At 37.3% G+C, this 19,832-nt stretch overlaps 2 protein-coding genes across 2 annotated transcripts; both read left to right on the forward strand.

The window, feature by feature from the left end:
- Window positions 1-3,798: 3,798 nt before the first annotated feature.
- LOC116887334 (olfactory receptor 14J1-like) lies at window positions 3,799-4,764 on the forward strand. The gene has a single exon (XM_032888927.1). The coding sequence runs from the start codon at window positions 3,802-3,804 to the stop codon at window positions 4,762-4,764; it is 963 nt and encodes a 320-aa protein (XP_032744818.1). The 5' UTR covers window positions 3,799-3,801.
- Window positions 4,765-13,975: 9,211 nt separating this feature from the next.
- Window positions 13,976-14,947, forward strand: LOC116887338 (olfactory receptor 14J1-like). Its single transcript, XM_032888930.1, has one exon. It carries the CDS (start codon window positions 13,976-13,978, stop codon window positions 14,945-14,947), a length of 972 nt encoding a protein of 323 aa, XP_032744821.1.
- The last annotated feature ends 4,885 nt before the right edge of the window (window positions 14,948-19,832 follow it).

Consider the following 19,832-nt stretch of genomic DNA (forward strand, 5'->3'; position numbering starts at 1 on the left):
CAGTAACACAGTGACGTCAGGTTAGGGCCGGCTATGACATCCCCACACTAGAAATAATTTAGTGTATCTAAACACAAGGTTAAGTGCATTAAATATGTAACATCAACTAGGCAAATCAAAATAGTTTAACAGTGGGAACAATAAAAAGTCTTTATCATCATTGAAATTAATTTAAACTATTAGTAAATTTATTAAACATATTGGCAAATTCTGCAAGAAGACAGTGACCATCAAATAGAAAGAAAAGTATAGATACATACTTAATAAATTAAAAATATTCATATTGTTAGGTCTCAAACCCAGGACAAAGAGCTGAAGTGACTATTTAACATGTTGAAGTAGATACTGGCTGCCAGTTCATCCTATATCCTTCAGGACCCTGGTACAGTGTCCTCCTAACCATTTTGCTTAGCTGATCTTTTCTTCCACTCTCCTTGAGGCACCTGATACCCTTCTTGCCCTTCTCCTTTCTCCTCCCCTTCTCCTCACATGGCTCAGGGTCACATCCACTCTGGACTCTCACAGATGTGCTTGACTCTGGCTATGCTCTCCCACATGTCCATAAGAAACTTTCTCCTTCACCAAACCTAGAAGCAGTGATGACCTTTCCTTTTTATTTCTTTTTTTCGTATCAGAACAAACTGTTGTCATGTTTACTAGAGATAAATGGACAATTTCCAATGATGCTATGAGCAAATAAAAGTTTTGCAACTTGAGTTATTTCATTTCAACTTGAGTTTATTATCATCTTACCAACATACTAGATTTAGCATTCACTGAACACATATGTGAATACTTAAGAATAAAGAAAAATAGAAAAATAAAATACAGGATTGGAAAATGAAAAAAATTAAAAGAAGAAAAAGAACTTCATGATGGATTGGTAAGTGTAACTAAACAATACACAAATAAGTAAAAGACAATCTTGTAAAAATAACCACTTGGTTATGTACTGAACCCAAATCAATGCCTCAGTGAGTTGAACATTATAAGTTTTTGGATTACCTAAACCTTATAGTTCCTACTTTGCCTATAGGACCACATGCTTTTGAAGAGTTTCCCACTTTCTCTATTAGCTTTCTCACAGTTGTGATCAAATGCCCTGTAAGAAGAAACTTTTGGAATCAAGAGTTTATGATGACTTAAAGTTTAAGAAGGTACTACCATTACTGGGGGAGACATAATAGCAGGAGCATTGGGCTGCCATTCATTTTGCATCAATAGGGAACAAGCAGAGAGCAAAGAAGTGCAGCCTAGGTTAGAAAACCTCAATTCCTGGTCCAAATGTACAACATAACCCCAAGAAACACAACTTTCCTAATAGTCGAACAACCTCCTGAACAATGCCACCCACTAGGCACCAAACACTCAGACACATGAGACTGTGAGAGATATTTCACATGAAAAGCCTATTAATTGTTAATATGGATATTTGAAATAAATCACCTTTATAGTGATTTTAGAAAAGACATGGTGTTTGGAGGAAGCTTGAAGATCATGTAGTGCTGCCATGGTTTAATGCTAAGAATTTTTGTAATTGAGAATTCACATACACAAACATCTACTAAATATTTGCCTATTTATGTGAAACTTATGTAAATGTTCATAAGTTTATGAATGACAAATTAAATTGAAATAAAAATAAAGGGAAAAAGATTATTTTCATATATACATCTATGAACATAAACTTCAGAAAGCGGATTTTAAAAACTATTTATTTCCCTTACCTTAGTACTTGGATTATAACATTCAGTTAAATCAAGAGAATAATTAAGGAGTCTCCACTGGATGAGTCCCTGAGGATGAGCTCAAAATTCCACACTCTGAACTCACAGTGTTTATCTGAGACCAAGCCTAGAGGAACAGCATGTCCCCTGGTGCATGGACAGCATCAGGCACCATGAACCTAATGAGAACTTAAAGCATCCTTTGCTTCATATCACTTTTGTATGAAAGTGCCTTAGTCTTCTCTTTATAAGACAATCTCACAGTTGATTCTAGAACAAAGATATTCTGTTTCGGGGATGCAGTGAAATTTGTTCCTACCAACTGAGATATCAAGGTTGGTGAGTGAAACTTCTCCAAATTCTATAAGATGCACCTGAGATTTCAGCAGCATGGGCAAGCATCCACGCCAGGTATCGGAGGTAAGACTTCTAATAAGACTTACAATCTCCTTCTTCAAAGAATAGTTTGAATAGGCTGGAAAATACATGCAGTAAGTGAAAACCACATGAATTACAGTCATCTCAGTGTGCATGATCTGGGCTACCACGAATAAGCACTTCTTGGACTGGCTGTAAAGCTCAGAAGAATTTTAAACCAGGGAAATATCATCAAATATTTTTTCAAGTAAGGTAAATGGCGTTTTAGAGGAAGAATTTCAAATACCAAACATCAAAATTCATTTTGAAATTGAAATTTTAAATATCAAAAGATGACTTAGGAAAGAAACAAAACAGGATAGACTTACAATATGATTGGTTCTTTGTGAGTAATCTAAGAAGTCATCGTTATTAGACAGAGCTTGTTGGCAAAGTTCAATAAGTAATAATGACTGAAGAGCGAGTCAGGAAACATGTTGGAGAAGATGATGTTTGGCGTGCCAAGGTTTTGGGATATCATTTGTAATAATAAAACCGTCAGAAAATAAAGTGTGAAATTAAGAAAGTCACGGTGATTTGCTTCACAGCTCAGCCCAACACAACATGAAAGCATGACTGGAACTGCAAAAAAGTTGAAGGATGAAACTGTCAAAGATTAAAGAATCATCTACAACGGCATAAAAAGAGGTAATAACTAAGGAAACCGTTAGTTGTTTGAATGTGGAGATGAAAGAGATGTTTCGGACAGAGGGAGATAGCTAACCATGAATATGAGGATCTGAAACAGGAGCACAGAAACAAGAGAAAGGAGACTACAAGAGAATGCTGAGGATAGAACAGGGCTTTTGTCTAAGATGGATAAGGTCTAATATCTATCTATTTAATACAGAGATGCACACACACACAGACACAGACACACCACACACACACACACACACACACACACACACACGGGGTGGGGCATAGGAAAGACAGTGATGAATATGAGCAGTTAATTGACAGAGAGGAAGAGAGGGAGAGAGAGAGAGGGAGAGAGGGGAGAAGGGAGGTGGGAGAGAGAGAAGACGAGAGAGGGGAGAGAGAGAGGGAGGGAGGGAAGGAGGGGAAGGAGGGAGGGAGAGAGAGAACATCACACTGTAACAAAGCAGTCACAGACACTGAATACAAAGGGCCAAAGGATAGACACTGTCTTGGAAAGGAAAAAATGTATGTAGAAAAAACTGTATTCCCAAGCAGATGGGAAAGTGAAGAACTTCGTACACAACTGCCTGTATATTCTCACTAAAGTGATTGACATCTTTCTTACATTTATTCTGGGTTGTTTCAAATCCTTTATTGAGTGTACCAGTAACTGAGTTTTCTATAGTCGTCAGAGGAGGCTGCAATATACTACTCTGATCCTAAGGTGCCACATTTAAAGGATACTATATGGCTTCATTCCCACTGGCTTCATTGAAGTAAAGCAATTTCAGTCACTCAGTTATTCTAATATTGACAAGTCAGGCTCTATTCCAGAAAATTCTTAATGACTTGTTAGTTACCATTAAGGTTTCTAGTTCCAGAAAATTGCTAAGTATTTGTTAGAACTGAATGTTAACTAATGCCAGGGATGACACGTTCTTCTTGCTGTCAGTAGTTTGTTTTCTTCTAGCTTTTCCTAAATAGAGTTAAACTTTGAGTCTCAAGAGTGACCATAATGAATGTGAGCTTCAAGACTGGATTCCTCCTCGTGGGGTTCTCGGAAGAACGTACTCTTCAGATTTTACATGCAGTGCTCTTTTTGATCACATACCTTTTGGCCATCATGGGCAATTTGCTCATTGTCACCATCATTACTGTGGACCAACGTCTGCATTCTCCCATGTATTACTTCTTGAAGCACCTCTCTCTTTTGGACCTCTGCTTCATCTCTGTTACTGTTCCTCAGTCCATTGCAAACTCACTCATGGACAATGGTTTCATTTCGCTTGGTCAGTGTATGCTTCAGGTTTTCTTCTTTATAGCTCTGGCCTCATCAGAAGTAGCTATTCTCACAGTGATGTCTTATGACCGGTATGTTGCCATTTGTCGTCCACTGCAGTATGAGACAATTATGGATCCCCACGCCTGCAAGTGTGCGGTGATAGCTGTATGGATGGCTGGAGGACTATCTGGGCTAATACACACAGGTGTTAATTTCTCAATTCCTCTTTGTGGGAAGAGAATTATTCACCAGTTCTTCTGTGACATTCCCCAAATGCTAAAGCTAGCTTGTTCTTATGAATTCATTAATGAGATTGCAGTGGCTGCATTTACAACATCCACAGCCTTTGTCTGTTTGATCGCCATAGTGTTCTCCTATATTCAGATCTTCTCAACTGTGATGAGAATTCCATCAGCTGATAGTCGGACTAAGGTATTTTCCACCTGTCTACCGCATTTGTTTGTAGTTATGTTCTTCCTCTCAGCTGCAGGCTTTGAATTTCTAAGACCTCCTTCAGATTCCCTGTCAGCAATGGACCTCATAGCCTCCATATTCTACACTGTGATACCTCCAACACTCAATCCACTCATCTACAGCTTGAGAAATGAGACCATAAAAGCAGCTCTGAAGAAAGTGTTGTCAAGAGAAGAATTTTCTCGGAGAATGGTATATATAAAAACTATATTCAATCTCTAAGAGACAACAAACTAAGAGTCATTGCTACTATGTCCTAGGTTAGAGGGGGGATGAATTGGATTTCTTCTAAGATTCTGTTTCAGTGTTTCTCTTAGTTATGTCCTTCTCAGAGATAGTTCTACCAAATGAAAGATAATTGATCAGTAAGGATATGCATGAGCTCCCTTCTTCCTCCAATCCCAATATTAGTTCAGATCATTTTTTTAAGGATGCGTGGGAATTAAGAGAAAAAGGAGAGCTAGTTTGAAAAGATCCAATATAAATTTAAAGATAATTTTAATAAATGCATTTCAAACTGCCATTAGGTAGACTGATTTTTGTCTGTGTGATACTAGATCCCTTATTGCTGTACAGAATTCCCTATAGTCTGTCAAGTTTCCTGCTATTCTTACATAGCTAAAAGGTTTGCTTGCTCATGAAAAGTACAGTAGCTATGTACATAACTTATTCAATCCCTAGTAAAATTCACGTTTTCTAAATATTATTTTCCTAATCCCAGTGAACCAATTTATAGTTTTACATCATTTTTCCTTTTTACTAATGATGGAACAAAACTATCTTTTCAAATAAAAATTGGTAAAGTTATGATACATTAATATTTATTTATTTATTTATTTATTTATTTATTTATTATACATTATACAGCTTTCTGTCTGCATGTGTGCCTGCAGGCCACAAGATGACCCCAGATCTCATTATAGATGGTTGTGAGCCACCATGTGTTTGCTGGGAATTGAACTCAGGACCTTTGGAAGAGCAGTCAGTGCTCTTAACCGCTGAGCCAACTCTCCATCCCCTTAATGTTTATTTATAATGTGCGATTATCTATATGTCTCACAATGTAAATGCTTTGTTCCCAAGTATAACTTGTATATGTACATATGAGTATGAAAACAGGACACACGATTACAACTCAACTAATGAAGTAAGTCCCAAGAATCTTGTTTTCTATCACTGAAAACGCTCAAGTTAAATCTTATCCCATCCGATACAAAAAGAGACTCCAGCAAGATCCTTAGAGGCAGACAGGTAAAGCACAACTGTGATGCATCCTGTGTATTGAACACAAACCTGTGAGTGCATTAACTCAAGTGTTGAGAATGACAATGCTCACTTGGATTACTAACCTGCTTTATCCCCAAAGGTGCATTATATACAAAGTTAAAATACAAATGGCCTCAAGAAGGTATGACTTCAGTGTTCAAATGAATCAACGTACATCTTCTAATGATATTTGGAATGAACAGTGTTGGAACAATAGACTTTTTTAGATTGTTCCATTGACTGTATGCAATACTTAATTTATTTTTTATTTTGAATATTTAGCTTTATTTTAAATGATTTAATAATCTTCTGTGTCAAGAAATACATTTGTCCACATGTATAAGTAATTCCTTGGCTTTTATGCCCCATCCTCTTCCCTACCTGAGTTCAGTACTGGACTGCATTATCCTAGGTAATGTTTTACACACTATATTCCTCTAATGCAGGAAATAGTAATGATATTACTATTGATAAAATTTAATAATTTAAGTGTTTTTTCCACACAGAGAGAATTTTAAAAGTTCCAGCAAGAAAGAAAACAATAAAATAAAACGTAGAAAAATAACATTGAAGGTTTATCTGTGTGTGCCTATGTGATAATTTATAATTAGATTTAAGGGGAAATGGTCTTTCATTCTTGTCATCTTTGTACATCATTAGATTGAACTGTTGTTGAAGGGTGAACCAACTGAACTCTAATCAGAAACTCTATTTGTCAGTTCATGGAAGGAAAATATATAATGCTAATTGACTGATTAACTGTCAGAGAATTGCTATATTTGGGTATTAGAAGCCTCTATATTTAACCCTTTTTTCCAGTTTCAACTCACAGTTTTAATCTCAGGGGGGTTTTTTGTTTTTGTTTTGTTTTGTTTTTTCTTTTTTTCTCACCACAGTTAATAGTTCCTCTGGCCACTTAATTGTTCATGTAATTAAATGCTATCTTCTCTGATGCATCTTCATTAGTATCATGGAATTGTAGGTAGACATTTAATCAGATTGGTGCACTGGATAAGCAATACTGACCAATTTTCTGATTTAAATGCAGTAGAGATTTCTTTTAATTTTTATTTTATCATAAATAAATGTATTTATGTAGAGCCTACACATGTGGTGCATTGAATGCAATCATTTAAATCAGCAACCTCAATCAAAATACTCACAGAACCAAAGTAGGATTCATGTGTATCAGTCAATCTTCTTTTCTGCTTCAGCCTTTTAACTCCAGGGACTACCAAACCACCTTTATCATTACACAGTTTTTTCCCTCTTTGGGTTTGTATCATTCACTCTTTTTATCATTCAAAGTCCTTTGCTCAGTGTGCTATTCTGAGGCTGAACTACATAGTTCACTTCTTTCTATCTGAAAGTGTGTTCCATTACATAGACATATGGCATCTATTTTGCAGTAGTATGATTTGTTATGTCTTTTTCTCCGGGGATATCTTGTTCATTATTTTGTTGGCTGGCAAAGTGCATTGACTGCAGTATGGGATCTCACTCTAAGGCTTTTATGAATGTTTATATAGCATTTTATATAGCATTTAAGGTCATGTTTCTATTTGTTTTTTATTGTTCTGATTAAATGTGTGCATTGAAATTTTATATATGTACATAGTGTATATTGTTTACTCCCATGCTCTCTCATCTGCCTCTTACCCTTGCTATCCCTCTTTCTCCCCTCTTAACTACATTTTCAAATTATGTTCCTCTTTTTCATTTGTGGTTTTCCATTGTGATTTTCTGGTTTTGACCAGGATATGTGGCCAGAGATTTAGAACAGCCCATAGAAGAGTGAAGAGTTCACCATTTGGTACACAGCTGAAGGCAGTGACTATATATTCCCCAGAAATCATCAATTGCAAATAGTTAAACAAGGAGGAATAGGGGACCCGTGAGCCTCTCCACAGTGCATGATTGAGTGTTGACAGGCCTAGTTATGTTTAAGCCCAATTCAACTTTCCATTTGCAGTGGACTGTAAGAGGTGTGGGAGCTCATGAATCCTTTCTACCTCCATGTTGAGTAGGTTAAGCTTGTGTAGGTATTGTGTAGTATAGTGTTCCTGTCATGTGCAAAAGACATTATTTTTTCTAGTTCTCCAAGGCTCTTACAGACTTTCCATGCTCTGTGGCCCCCGAGTCATAGAGATCAATGATATAACTCCATGGATGGCTTATTTTTTTGTACTTTGACATGTGAGTTTATGTGTTAACCACTATCTGCTGCATAAAGAAACTTCGCACATAAGTTCTGATTTCATAGTTTAATCTCTCAACTTGACACATATGCTTTCTGTTGTCACTATAAATCCCACAAACACAAGCAACCTGGATAGGAAATGCTTTACTTCATCTTATAGTCCACAATCCATAACTGAGGGTAATTAGTGAAAAGGCTCAAGCAGGAATCTGGAAGCAGAAACTGAAGCATAAGTTATGGAGAAGTGATGCTTTCTCTCCAGGGCTTATCCAGCTTGCTTTCTTCTACAACCCAGAAACACTTGTCCAGGAGTGGCTCCATTCACAGAGGACTGTGCAATTCCACACCAATCATTAATCAAGAACATGCATCCGCAGACTAAAATTACAGACCAACATAATGGAAGCATTTTCTCAGTTGAGTTTTCCTCTTTTCAAAAGATCCTAGCTTGTGCTCAACTGACAAAATTTAACCAGCACAGGACTCAGGAGAAAGAAATATCTATTATCTTTTTTCAGAGTTATTTTCTGTGAAGAACAGTGATGTCTAAAATTGTATAGTTACCACAAGAAAAGCGTAGATTGTTTCCATTATTGTGTTTATGGAGTCCTCCTTGTTCTCCTAGCACATGGAGAAATATGAAATGAAAATGAGAATGTTCAGTAGAATCATATTCATTTAAGTTTTATAATTATCCTAGATTCTCAGAAATGGCAAATTAGTACAGATCCTGACATGTATGCAGCAATACAGCTGCCACCTCAGATGAGATATAACTATTTTATCACCACGGGCATATCTGTGGTTTTACCCCTTATATAGTTATATTCACCTTTCTTCCCTACCACATTCCAGTCCTTAACAATCAAAGATATTTTCTCCATCTTCGGAACATTGCTAGTTCAGGAATTGTACATACATTGCCATGCATCATGTGAAATTCTGAGGTTGTCACTTGCCACTGTTCACGTGTGTATACATAAACCTTTCCCTTCCTGTTTTTAAGTGTTATGGTGTAATACAGATGCGCTAAATGTACTTAATGTTTCACCCATTAAATACAATTTAGATTGTTTCCAGCTTGAAGCTATTAAAAACAAGCAGAACTGAATACTTGTGCACTAGTGACATTCATTTTCATGGCCCAAATATATATGTATCCAATCTTTTGATTAATCAACACTTGTGTGTCTGGTTTTTAAACAAAAATTACATAAGGTCTCTGTGAGTCCTGCCTGGAAAGAAGTGTTTCACTTGTACCTACATTCGACTAGATGTAAATAAGGTGAATGTGGAGCCGTGTTGAAAGGGGGGATGGGACATGTGCTCTATTATACAAAGAAGAGAAAGAGATAAGAGTTGATGAGTACACAGCAGTATTAGCTTCTGTACAGCAAGCCTTTTACTCAATTTCATAAAACTTGTTTTTGACTATTTTCAATTTTGACTATTTTTATTTTTGACTATTATCAGTTTTATATTGGTAGCCAATGCAGGATGAAATATTTTATGAGTTAGTCCATTAAATGACCCTATGATTTACAGTGTTAATTGGCTCTTGGACTTCTGGGAATAGGGGTGGGAGGGCATAAAAAGCCAGTAGAGGCTGAGAGACAGAGAGAGTGGTAGGACTGAGGAGTAGGGAGGAGGAGGATACAGAAGATGGTAGAGTAGTGTCAGAGAAGACTGTTTATACAGAAAGAAAGAAGATTTAGTAAAGAAGAGAAAAGAAAATGAACGAAGTGAAAAATAAAGGTAGTTGTAAGTGAATTGGGACAACAGCCTGAGAAGGGAGGACATTTGATGACAATTGAAGCAAGGGAAGGTGATCTGAGCCAAGATATTGGTAGGAGGGAGATAAAACAAAGAAACAAAACAAGACAAAAAACTTCACAAAGTAGCCAAAAGAAAGAAATTTAAAAAAATAAATAAAGCTGCATACATACGTCTACAACCCTGAATAAGGACTTGGTTGGAAGCATTCGAGAAATTATTTTAAGGTAATGTTTCTGATCTAATGCTGCTATCTCTTACCTGTCTGTATTACTAGCTGGCATTGCTCTGGGGGTGTGTGTATATGCTGCTGTAGGACACTGCAATCCTGTACACCTCATCTCTTTATGTAATGAGTACGGAATTAGTTGTAATATCTTTGTACATTCAAATGTTTTACACTGAGCTATATGAATTTTCATGACCTGTCTATTAGGTAAGGATCATATGCTCAAACCCATCTCACAGTGTCCCCAAATAAGGTGAAGCTTTAACTAAAAGTGGATTACTACGTGATGCTCATAAAAACAGCAACCATAAGGAGCCTGGAAAGCATACAGCCTTCTGGGTGTCACTGTGACCTTGTGAACCAGAATTGCTAAGTGTTGAGGCTCTGCTCGCTAGGTTGAAACCTCCTCCCAGATAGTGTCTCAGATCTGCTACTTTAGGAACCCCTGAACTGGCAATAAAACCCAGCTTCACCAAATCACCTGGCGCTGTGTGACCATTTCAATGGATCCATGTGTGAAGTGACAATGGAATAGAGAAAAATGAGGCAAATAGAGAAAAATGTGCCATTCAGTTTGGCTTCTACTTTAAAATCTCCACCCCTCAAAAAAGTAGAATAATTAAAAAAAATATGTCTTCAATGGCACATATTAAAACTCTATGGTAGTGGGAAAACAACATCATAGGTAGCGATCAGTTTGAATAGATGTCTACACACAAAGAAATCCTGAAGTGAGTTTTCCAATATTAAAGGACAGATGTAGGGAAGTTATTCTATAAATCCTTGCAGTAAATTACTCTTTAAATAAAGGTTGAAACAGCAAAGGTATAATTCAATCAAGTAAGAAAGGAAGCTCATCTTATGGAAAAGGAGTAAATTAATAAAAACCATATTTGTGATCCATGTCAAAGTTTTAAAATAATATGCAAAAGAAGCATAAATAGGAAATGCTTATATGTAATCTGTTTATATAACTCAGGAATCAGGAAAACTATTTTTAAAACACTGTCTGAGGTAACCAGTAGAGTTAAAGCTTTGAGTGTTACATGTTAAAAAAGGAAACAAAACACACACACACACACACACACACACACACACACACACACACACACACACACACACACACACACACACACACACACACACACAAAACTCTGTGTTTTCCCCAAAGTCATTCATGACTTTCCTTGATAGTTATATTTTTGGCTAAAAAATTTTGGTGTATATCTAAAAGACCACTGTTTAAATTTCACATTTCAGTTCTGTTAAAAAAATTTTTTTGAGACCTAAGTTCTTCCTATAAAGTGGATCTTAAAATGTTTGGCTTAATAAAAATAAAACTACTTGTTTAGATCAAATAAAAATTTGGCCAAAAATTACCAGAATTTCTGCCCTATAAGAAGTGCTGAATGAACTTAGATTCTCAGTCTCTTTTCAACTCCTTGTCCAGTTTGGCAAAAATGAAAGTAGAAAGAACAAAGAATAATTCTGCTGATATTTTTACCAGTTACAACATAGCAGAGAAGAGAAATATAGAAAATGTTAGAGGCAACCTTACAGTGTTTAGTTTTTCTGACGTTATACTGTATGGTGTGTGGCTTTGATGAAAACCATTTAATCTAATGAATCTCAAGAGAGTTTAAATTTCTGATTTGTTTTTATGGATTGAAAGCCAAGAATGTTTCCAGTGTGGCAGCTAAGTATATTTTAAAACTTTTAATCTACTGATGCTTTATCACAACCTTTTTTCTTATTTATTTATTTATTTATTTATTTATTTAATTTATTTATTTATCTATCTGTTTGTTTTTACACTCCACATTTTATTCCCCTCCCAGTCCACCCTCCAACTGTTCCACATCTCATATCTCCTCCCTTCACCCCCTGTCTCCACGAGGATGTCCCCACCTCACCCACCCTATCAGACCTCTAAACTCCCTGGGGCCTCCAGTCCTTGAGGTTAGGTGCATCTTCTCTGACTGAATTCAAACCAGGTAATCCTCTGCTGGTGTTGAGGACCTCATATCAGCTGGTGTATGTTGCCTGGTTGGTGATTTAGTGTCTGAGAGATCTCCAGGGTCCAGGTTAATTGAGATTGCTGGTCCTCTTACAGGGTTTTCATCCTCAAAAGTGGTAGAGGGAGGGACTTGGGATAGTAAGGGGATGGAGGTCAGGGGGAAAGGAGTACATGATCTGGTGTTGGGTAGGGGAAAAGGACTGAAACCCTGAGAGACAGCAGAAAGAATGGAAAGAGGCGACCTAGGGAAATAGGAGGTTGGGAAGACCCTCTAGAATGTACTGGAAACCTGGGAGGTGAAAAGACTCTCAGGACGCAAAGGGTGGGACCCTAGATGAAATGACCTACAGTAGGGGTAGGGAACTTGTAGAGCCCACGTCTAGGAGAAAGACAGGACATCAAGTGAGGGATGGGTTGCCATCTGACATTCAAAACTTTGACCCATAATTTTTCCTGTCTGAAAGAACTACAGGGATGGAAATAGAGAAGAGGCTGAGGAAAAGAAGGTCCAGCAACAGGCCCAAAGATGAATCCAGCTCGAGGGCAGGCCCCAAGGCCTGACACCATTACTAAGGCTATGGAGCACCCACAAAAAGGGACCTACCATGACTGACCTCTGAAAGACCCAACAAGCAGGTGAAAGAGTCAGATGCAGATATTTACACCCAGCCAATGAACAGAAGCTGCTGACCCCCATGGTTGAATTAGGGCAAAGCTATAGGACAATGCTTTATTACAATCTTAAAACAGGCCTTTATAGGGAAAACTGTAGAAAGAGAATACTCAGACATTGGGTTTATTCTAGAAAAGGAGTGTGATGAAGGCAGCCAGAGTCTGCACTGTTTCAGAAGACATAAGAGCTAAATGGCTATTCCAGGGAGGAACTGTTTTAATCTAAGGATTCAGAATTCTCACAAAAACCAGTTCTACAGGATGATTTACTCAGATACAAGCAGGCACATGTATATACACACCCCAAACACATACACATACATTCATAAAAACTGAAAATCAGGGTTTTTTTTTCATGTTTGTGGGGTTTGTTTTGTTTTGTTTATTGATACAAACTATGCACCACATCATCAAGTTAGACACCAAGTTGGAAAATGACACATCATTTTGTTGAAAACTTAAGTTTTGCTGCATACTTTTAAAAAAATGTCATTTAAAAATAGAAATAAGGTTAGAGTGCTTGCTGAGAAAGGCGAAAGCTCTGGGCTTGGTTCTACACTTAAAAAAATAGAAAAACAATTGGATGCTCTGTTTGATTAGGCTCTTAGCACCACTGTATGTAGCTTCTATGGTAATGAGCACATTGTTTGCTAGGAAGGACATGTGTATCACCTATCCACAGCTAGATTTTCTGCTACAATACAGAGGTACAAAATGTAATACAGAAAACTTTAACCAATATCTCATAATTGTATTTCTATTGTGACTTGAAAGCCATAGGTTTCGCTGGTGGAAATTGAAATGTTTTTAGAGAAATCAAAATAATATTCAGTGACAATAAAGATGAGTTGTTGATGCTGTATTAAATTCTTATTAGTACCCAAGTATTAAGTCTAAGCTTCATCACAGAACAACTGTTTTATCCTGAAGTTTCATACCACTGAAAATATATTTATAGTTTTCATGCTTGATGAACTGCAATTTCTTAAACATTAGCCACTGGAATAGAGAAAATAGAACATTAATATATAATTTCTGTTTTATACATTATAATTATACATTATTATATATTATATATCACATATTAATTATACATTATACATTACATATCATATATTATATATTAATTATATAATAAATATTATGTTATACTATACATTATATATTAGTCTATATTCTATATTACATGCTATATGTTATATATACATATTAAATATATTATTGCATTTCCCAAACATTTTTACTTTCCAGATGTTATCACAAATTTATTCTCAACATGACTGCAAGAAACATAACCACAATGAGTGGATTTCTCCTCATGGGGTTCTCTGACAACCATGACCTGCAGATCTTACAGGCTTTGCTCTTCTTGGTGACATACCTATTGGGCTCAGCAGGTAACTTCATCATTATCACCATCACAACACTGGACCCACAGCTCCAGTCTCCAATGTATTACTTTCTGAAGCATCTTTCCATTCTGGACCTCTCATCCCTCTCTGTCACAGTTCCTCAGTATGTTGACAGTTCCCTGGCACGAAGTGGCTACATTTCATATGGCCAATGCATGATGCAGGTTTTTTTCTTCACTGCCTTGGCCTGGACTGAGATGACCATTCTCACAGTGATGTCTTATGACCGCTATGTGGCCATCTGCCTCCCACTGCACTATGAGGTCATCATGAGTCCCAGAAAGTGCACTTGGGCTGTGGCAGCTGTGTGGCTCAGTGGAAGCATCACAGGAACATTATACACAGCAAGTATACTCTCTATCAGATTCTGTGGGGACAAAATAATTCACCAGTTCTTCTGTGATGTCCCCCAGTTGCTCAAGATCTCTTGCTCTAATGATTACATTGGAGTAGTGAAAATGACTGCTTTCATGTCTGTATTAGACTTTGCCTGCTTCATGGGGATTGCCTTCTCCTATTGCCAGATATTCTCTACAGTTCTCAGGATTCCCTCTGCAGAAGGTCGATCTAAGGTCTTCTCTACCTGCCTGCCCCATCTCTTTGTTGTTTCATTTTTTCTTTCAACAGGCATTTGTGCCTATCTAAAGCCAACCTCAGACTCACCAACTGCTTTAGACTTCATACTCTCTATTTTTTACACTGTACTACCTCCAACTTTAAACCCTGTTATTTATGGTCTAAGAAATGAGTCCTTGAAGAGAGCTGTAAAGAAGTTACTGTTAAGCGCCGAATTCGTTGGGAAAAATTATTTTTGTTTTTTTGTTCATGACTGCTGACACTGGGCACAAAGAATGTTTTTCATACATTGAATATGTTAGATATGTAATGTTGAGGATGAAAAGATATTGTCTAGAATGTATATATTAAAACCTATAGCATAGCAAGTTGTGATATGATTCTTTAAACCTATTTCATTAAATTTACTTATGTTTTTTTATGTTAGTAAAAAAAATATATGATTATACTCTTGTACAATATTCTATATTATTCCTAACTCTTTCAGTTTCTTGCCACACTATTACACATGTGAACTTATCACCAACTGTAACATGAGTTTTACAAACATGTTTATGGGAGTATCATAATAATAAGCATAAAGAATAATTACAGTTACTGGTTACTCAATTCACCAAATTATTAACTTATTTCAAAGGTTCATGTTACTTTCCATATTTCTATATACGAAATTTAAGGAATACCACAAACAAGTATGCCATTTCTGTGCATATTTATATAAAGTAATTACTATAGTCATCTTCGGTGCCAAGTATTCAATGTAATTCAATATACAAATAAGCCTCAGCTTTTTAACGTGGATCATTAATTTTCACTTATGTATTAATTTTTACCTACTAATAAGTCATTTTTATAATAATCCAAGTACTCAGAAGGCAGAGGCAGGAAGACCTCTGTGATGTTTTTAGGCCAGCCTGGTCTATACAGTAATATTGGTAACTGCTAAAAAGTCTTAAAAACTTTCTTGCTCATTCTGAGGGTTAAAAGCCTCTGGTTTAGTCAATTAACACCTGTAGTCTAACAGAGGGGGATTAAGTAAGGCAGCCTTTGTTCTGTTTCCACAGGAATTCCTAGGCTCTAACTTTCAGCCTCCTAGTTGAAGTCCCAAGGAAGAAAAAGAGATACTTAGAAAAATGAATCTACCATTTCTTTCTAAGATATAAAATGTTTCCTATGAAAGCTCTCTAAGAGAAAAAGGAGAAGGCACAATGAATTGTGATAATGATGATGATGATGATGGTGATGATGGTGATGATGACGGTGATGATGATGATGATGATCTCTTCACTCTGTTTTCAGCACTTATACATCATTCAGAATACATTATTCCATGGTAAAAAGCTCATCACAAGTATATTAATAAATTAAAATCATAAATTGAATAAGGAGTTTACAAGAGAGAACATTTTCATGCATATCTTTTAGGAGTAATTATCTGGCTAAAAATTTATCCCCTGTTAGAGCTCTAAGAGTTAAAATCCATCACTAAGTTACTAGTAAAGTTTTGTATAGATAAACCCAGTCAATATTTTATCTTTTGCCCTAGCACCTATGATGAATCATAGTTCTCTTTTAATGAATGTAATCGAAATAGCATATGAATCATATACATAATATACATGTATATGTATCTCAGAGAGAGATAGAGACAGAGAGAGAAAGGGAGGGAGAAAGGAAAGGAGAGAGAGAGAGGGAGGGAGAGTGCGAAGCAGAGGGAGAGGGAGAGACGGAGGGAGAGACAGGAACAAAGACAGGTAGAGAAACAAAGTGGGGTATCTAATAGAGTTTGAGCCATCCTAAAGTGGTTTAGAGACTTCTAGAAAAAGAAATCTCTGTGTAGTAAAATAATCGTCATAGATACCAGAAGCTGAAGACATAAACGTTTTTTTTTATCTAAGTAGGAAAATATCAAAATACTTTGAGATAATATTGTAAGATTGAGAGAGTTGTGGATGAGATTATAGAACTTATGTGTAATTCAAGGTGAATGACAGATACCATGCAATACTGGCAATTATTAGGCTCTGACAGATCAGATCAAAACAAACAAATAGATTGAGTGTAAATACCACACACGAAACAATAATTTTATAAGGCAAAAAGATGCAAAACAGATAAGACTTTCCTTAAAACAATAAGAATCCTGGCAACTAGAGGTAGAAAAATTGTGAAAGTCCTCCCACATTTAACAATTACAAGTAAAGAAATACACTTAAGTAAGCTAATGCTGACTTAATCACCTGTTTTCTCAGTTGTGGAATACTATTCAACTATTAGAAAACAAAGATATCATGAATTTTGCAGGCAAATGAATGTAAGAAGAAAATATAATCCTAAGTGAGGTAACTGAGACCCAAAAGGTTTCATGCATGTTATGTATTCACTTAACATGGATATTCGTTGTTGTAAAATTATATAAAAAGGCTGTCTTTTATCCCCCACTGTGTCCGGCACCACAGTGCCCCAAGATATCTGATAAGATATCTTAAACTGTCAGCAAAGCCTCTCACCTGCTTTGTTCCATCCCACAGGAAACTGTTGAAGGCATCTCTCTGAGCCTGGCAACAATCTCTCTACCCATCCAGTTCCCAAGGCAGGCTGCCACCATGACAGACATATACATTCTAATTCCATAACGGTTCAGTGTTCCTAGCCGCCGCACATTCCCTTACACTTAAATCACTACAAGAAAGAACACACAACACCATAACCTCTGATCCAATTGATAAGGTATAATTGTCCACCTAAACATACAAAGCCCTGTACATATCCATCTATTAAGAACATTCATAACAACCTATAAAGGTACAGCATGTAATGTTAATGTCAGATTCCATGTTCTCTCCACCACTTCTCCACCATCTCCTCCACTCTCCCACCCTTTCCTTCCCAGTCTCTTCCCCTTCCCTAAAACTTTACTCCCGCTCATCCTTTTTTCTAGTCCAATGACTGGCCTCATTCTATCTTGTTCCCGCCTCACCTGTGACATTATCCCACACGTGTTACTTATAAAATATAGGTTAACTACACTATGATCAAAAGAACCCCACCACACAAAGAAGAAGAAGAAGAAGAAGAAGAAGAAGAAGAAGAAGAAGAAGAAGAAGAAGAAGAAGAAGAGGAGGAGGAGGAGGAGGAGGGAGGAGGAGGAGGAGGAGGAGGAGGAGGAGGAGGAGGGGAGGGGAGGGGAGGGGAGGGGAGGAGGAGGAGGAGGAGGAGGAGGAGGGGGGGGGAGGAAGACAAGGAAGAAGAGGGCCCAAGGGAGCATGGTTGAATTTTCCTAAGTTAAGTAAAATTGTTGGTAGAGGGAGGAAGGGAACTGAGTGGGAGAGGAGATTGACAGGGGAGCATGATGAGATGGGTATCAGACATAGAGAAAGCAGGAGAAAGAGAATGAAAACCAGCAGTAAGGGCCAATCACTAGGACGTGCCAGAACCTAGGATCAGGGAGGCTTCTGTGAGCTTATTGAGGTAAATCTAGCTAAGACTTCTAGAGGTGGAGAATATGGAGCCTTAAGAAGCCAATTCGTGTAGACAGAAAGGACTCCCAGTTGGGGAATAAGGACAGGAACCCACCCACAGAACCTATGTCCTATCTACAAGATACGCAGAGATGGAGAAAGTTCCCAACAAATGAATGCACCAATTTGAGACTGAAACCACAGCCAAGAATCAATCAATGCCAGTGTGGTTTGTTGAATATGCTTGGCTTAGGGAGTGGCAATGTTAGGTGGTGTTGCTTCATTGGAGTAGTTGTGGCCTTGTTGGAATATGTGTGACCATGTTGTAGGAAGTGTGTTACTATGGGGGTGGGCCTGGAAACCTTCCTCCTAGCTTCCTGGAAGTCAGTCTACTGAACAAAAGGTCGAACTTTCAGCTCTTCCACTGTCATGTCTGTCCGGGTGCTGCCATGCTTCCAGCAACGATGATAATGGACTGCACCTCTGAACCTGTGAGCCAGCTTCGTTTAAATGTCAATTACAAGAGGGGTCATGGTCAGGGAATGTCTCCACAGCAATCAAACCCTAAGATAGAAATTAGGAGGAGGAATGGGGTATTGCTGTGATAGACCTGACTAAGCTTTTGATTGGAGGAATGTGGATGGGAAGCCTTGGTAAAGTAGCACAATGCTTCAATTGGGGCTAATTGGACATAGTAGTAGAAGCATGGAAGACAGCTTTCCTGAGTCACTTTTGAACTGAGGACCTAGCTCAAGAGGTTTCAGAGAAGAAGACTTTAGTATGTGGCCTAGGGGTGTTGTGATATTTTGAAAAGGTGGCTGTGGTTTCCTATTGTCTGAAGAGGCTATCTGAGGCTAAGGTGAAGACATTTAGATTAATTGCTTTGAGAAAGGAAGTCTCATAACAGCCTGGTATAACTATTATTTTGTGATTACTCATGTTCACTTTTATAAGGATCATTTTAATGAAAAGTAGCAAGCATAGAAAGGAAAAACTACAAAATATACAGTTCAGATAGTAAAGGGGCACCAGGAAGAATGAAGCTTAATCCTGTTTTTGAGAAAATTAAATAGAATTAAGGGAGTGGTGACCTTGGAGCAAGAACCCACACAGCTAAATATATGCTCTTTCAGTTGAAGAATGGATAGTTGTATCTGAGCCTTATTATGACCCGGTTATTGTTTTGATTTGGATTTTAAATCTGGAAGGAATTATAATCTAGAAATGGGGGACATACCTATGATCCAGATCTTAAGGCAGAGAGACACAGGCTTTTTTGATTCAGATCTTGATGCCTCCATCTTGGTGAGGCATGTCCCCAAGGACCATGTGTTCTGAACACTTAAAGCTTTTACAGAGATTATCTCTGCTTGTTGCCCTCTTATCTTTCTTTCTTTTGTTTTGCGAGATTTATTTACTTATTATGTATAAGTACACAGTAGCTGTCTTCAGATACACCAGAAGAGGGCATTCAGTTGCTAGGATTTGAACTCAGGAACTCTGGAAGGGCAGTCAGTACTCTTAATGCCTGAGCGATCTCTCCAGCTACCACTTATCTTTCTTAATCAAGAAGTGTATGAAAATTTTAAGGGGATTTCCAATCCTTCACTGGGCAGCATCATTGGCACTTTCAATCATAATAGTTGATCTTTTTCAAGCATTGTAGCTGGAGCAGATTAATGAT

This window comes from Rattus rattus, chromosome 18 (assembly GCF_011064425.1).
Source record: "Rattus rattus isolate New Zealand chromosome 18, Rrattus_CSIRO_v1, whole genome shotgun sequence".
NCBI classification, from domain to species: Eukaryota; Metazoa; Chordata; class Mammalia; order Rodentia; family Muridae; genus Rattus; species Rattus rattus.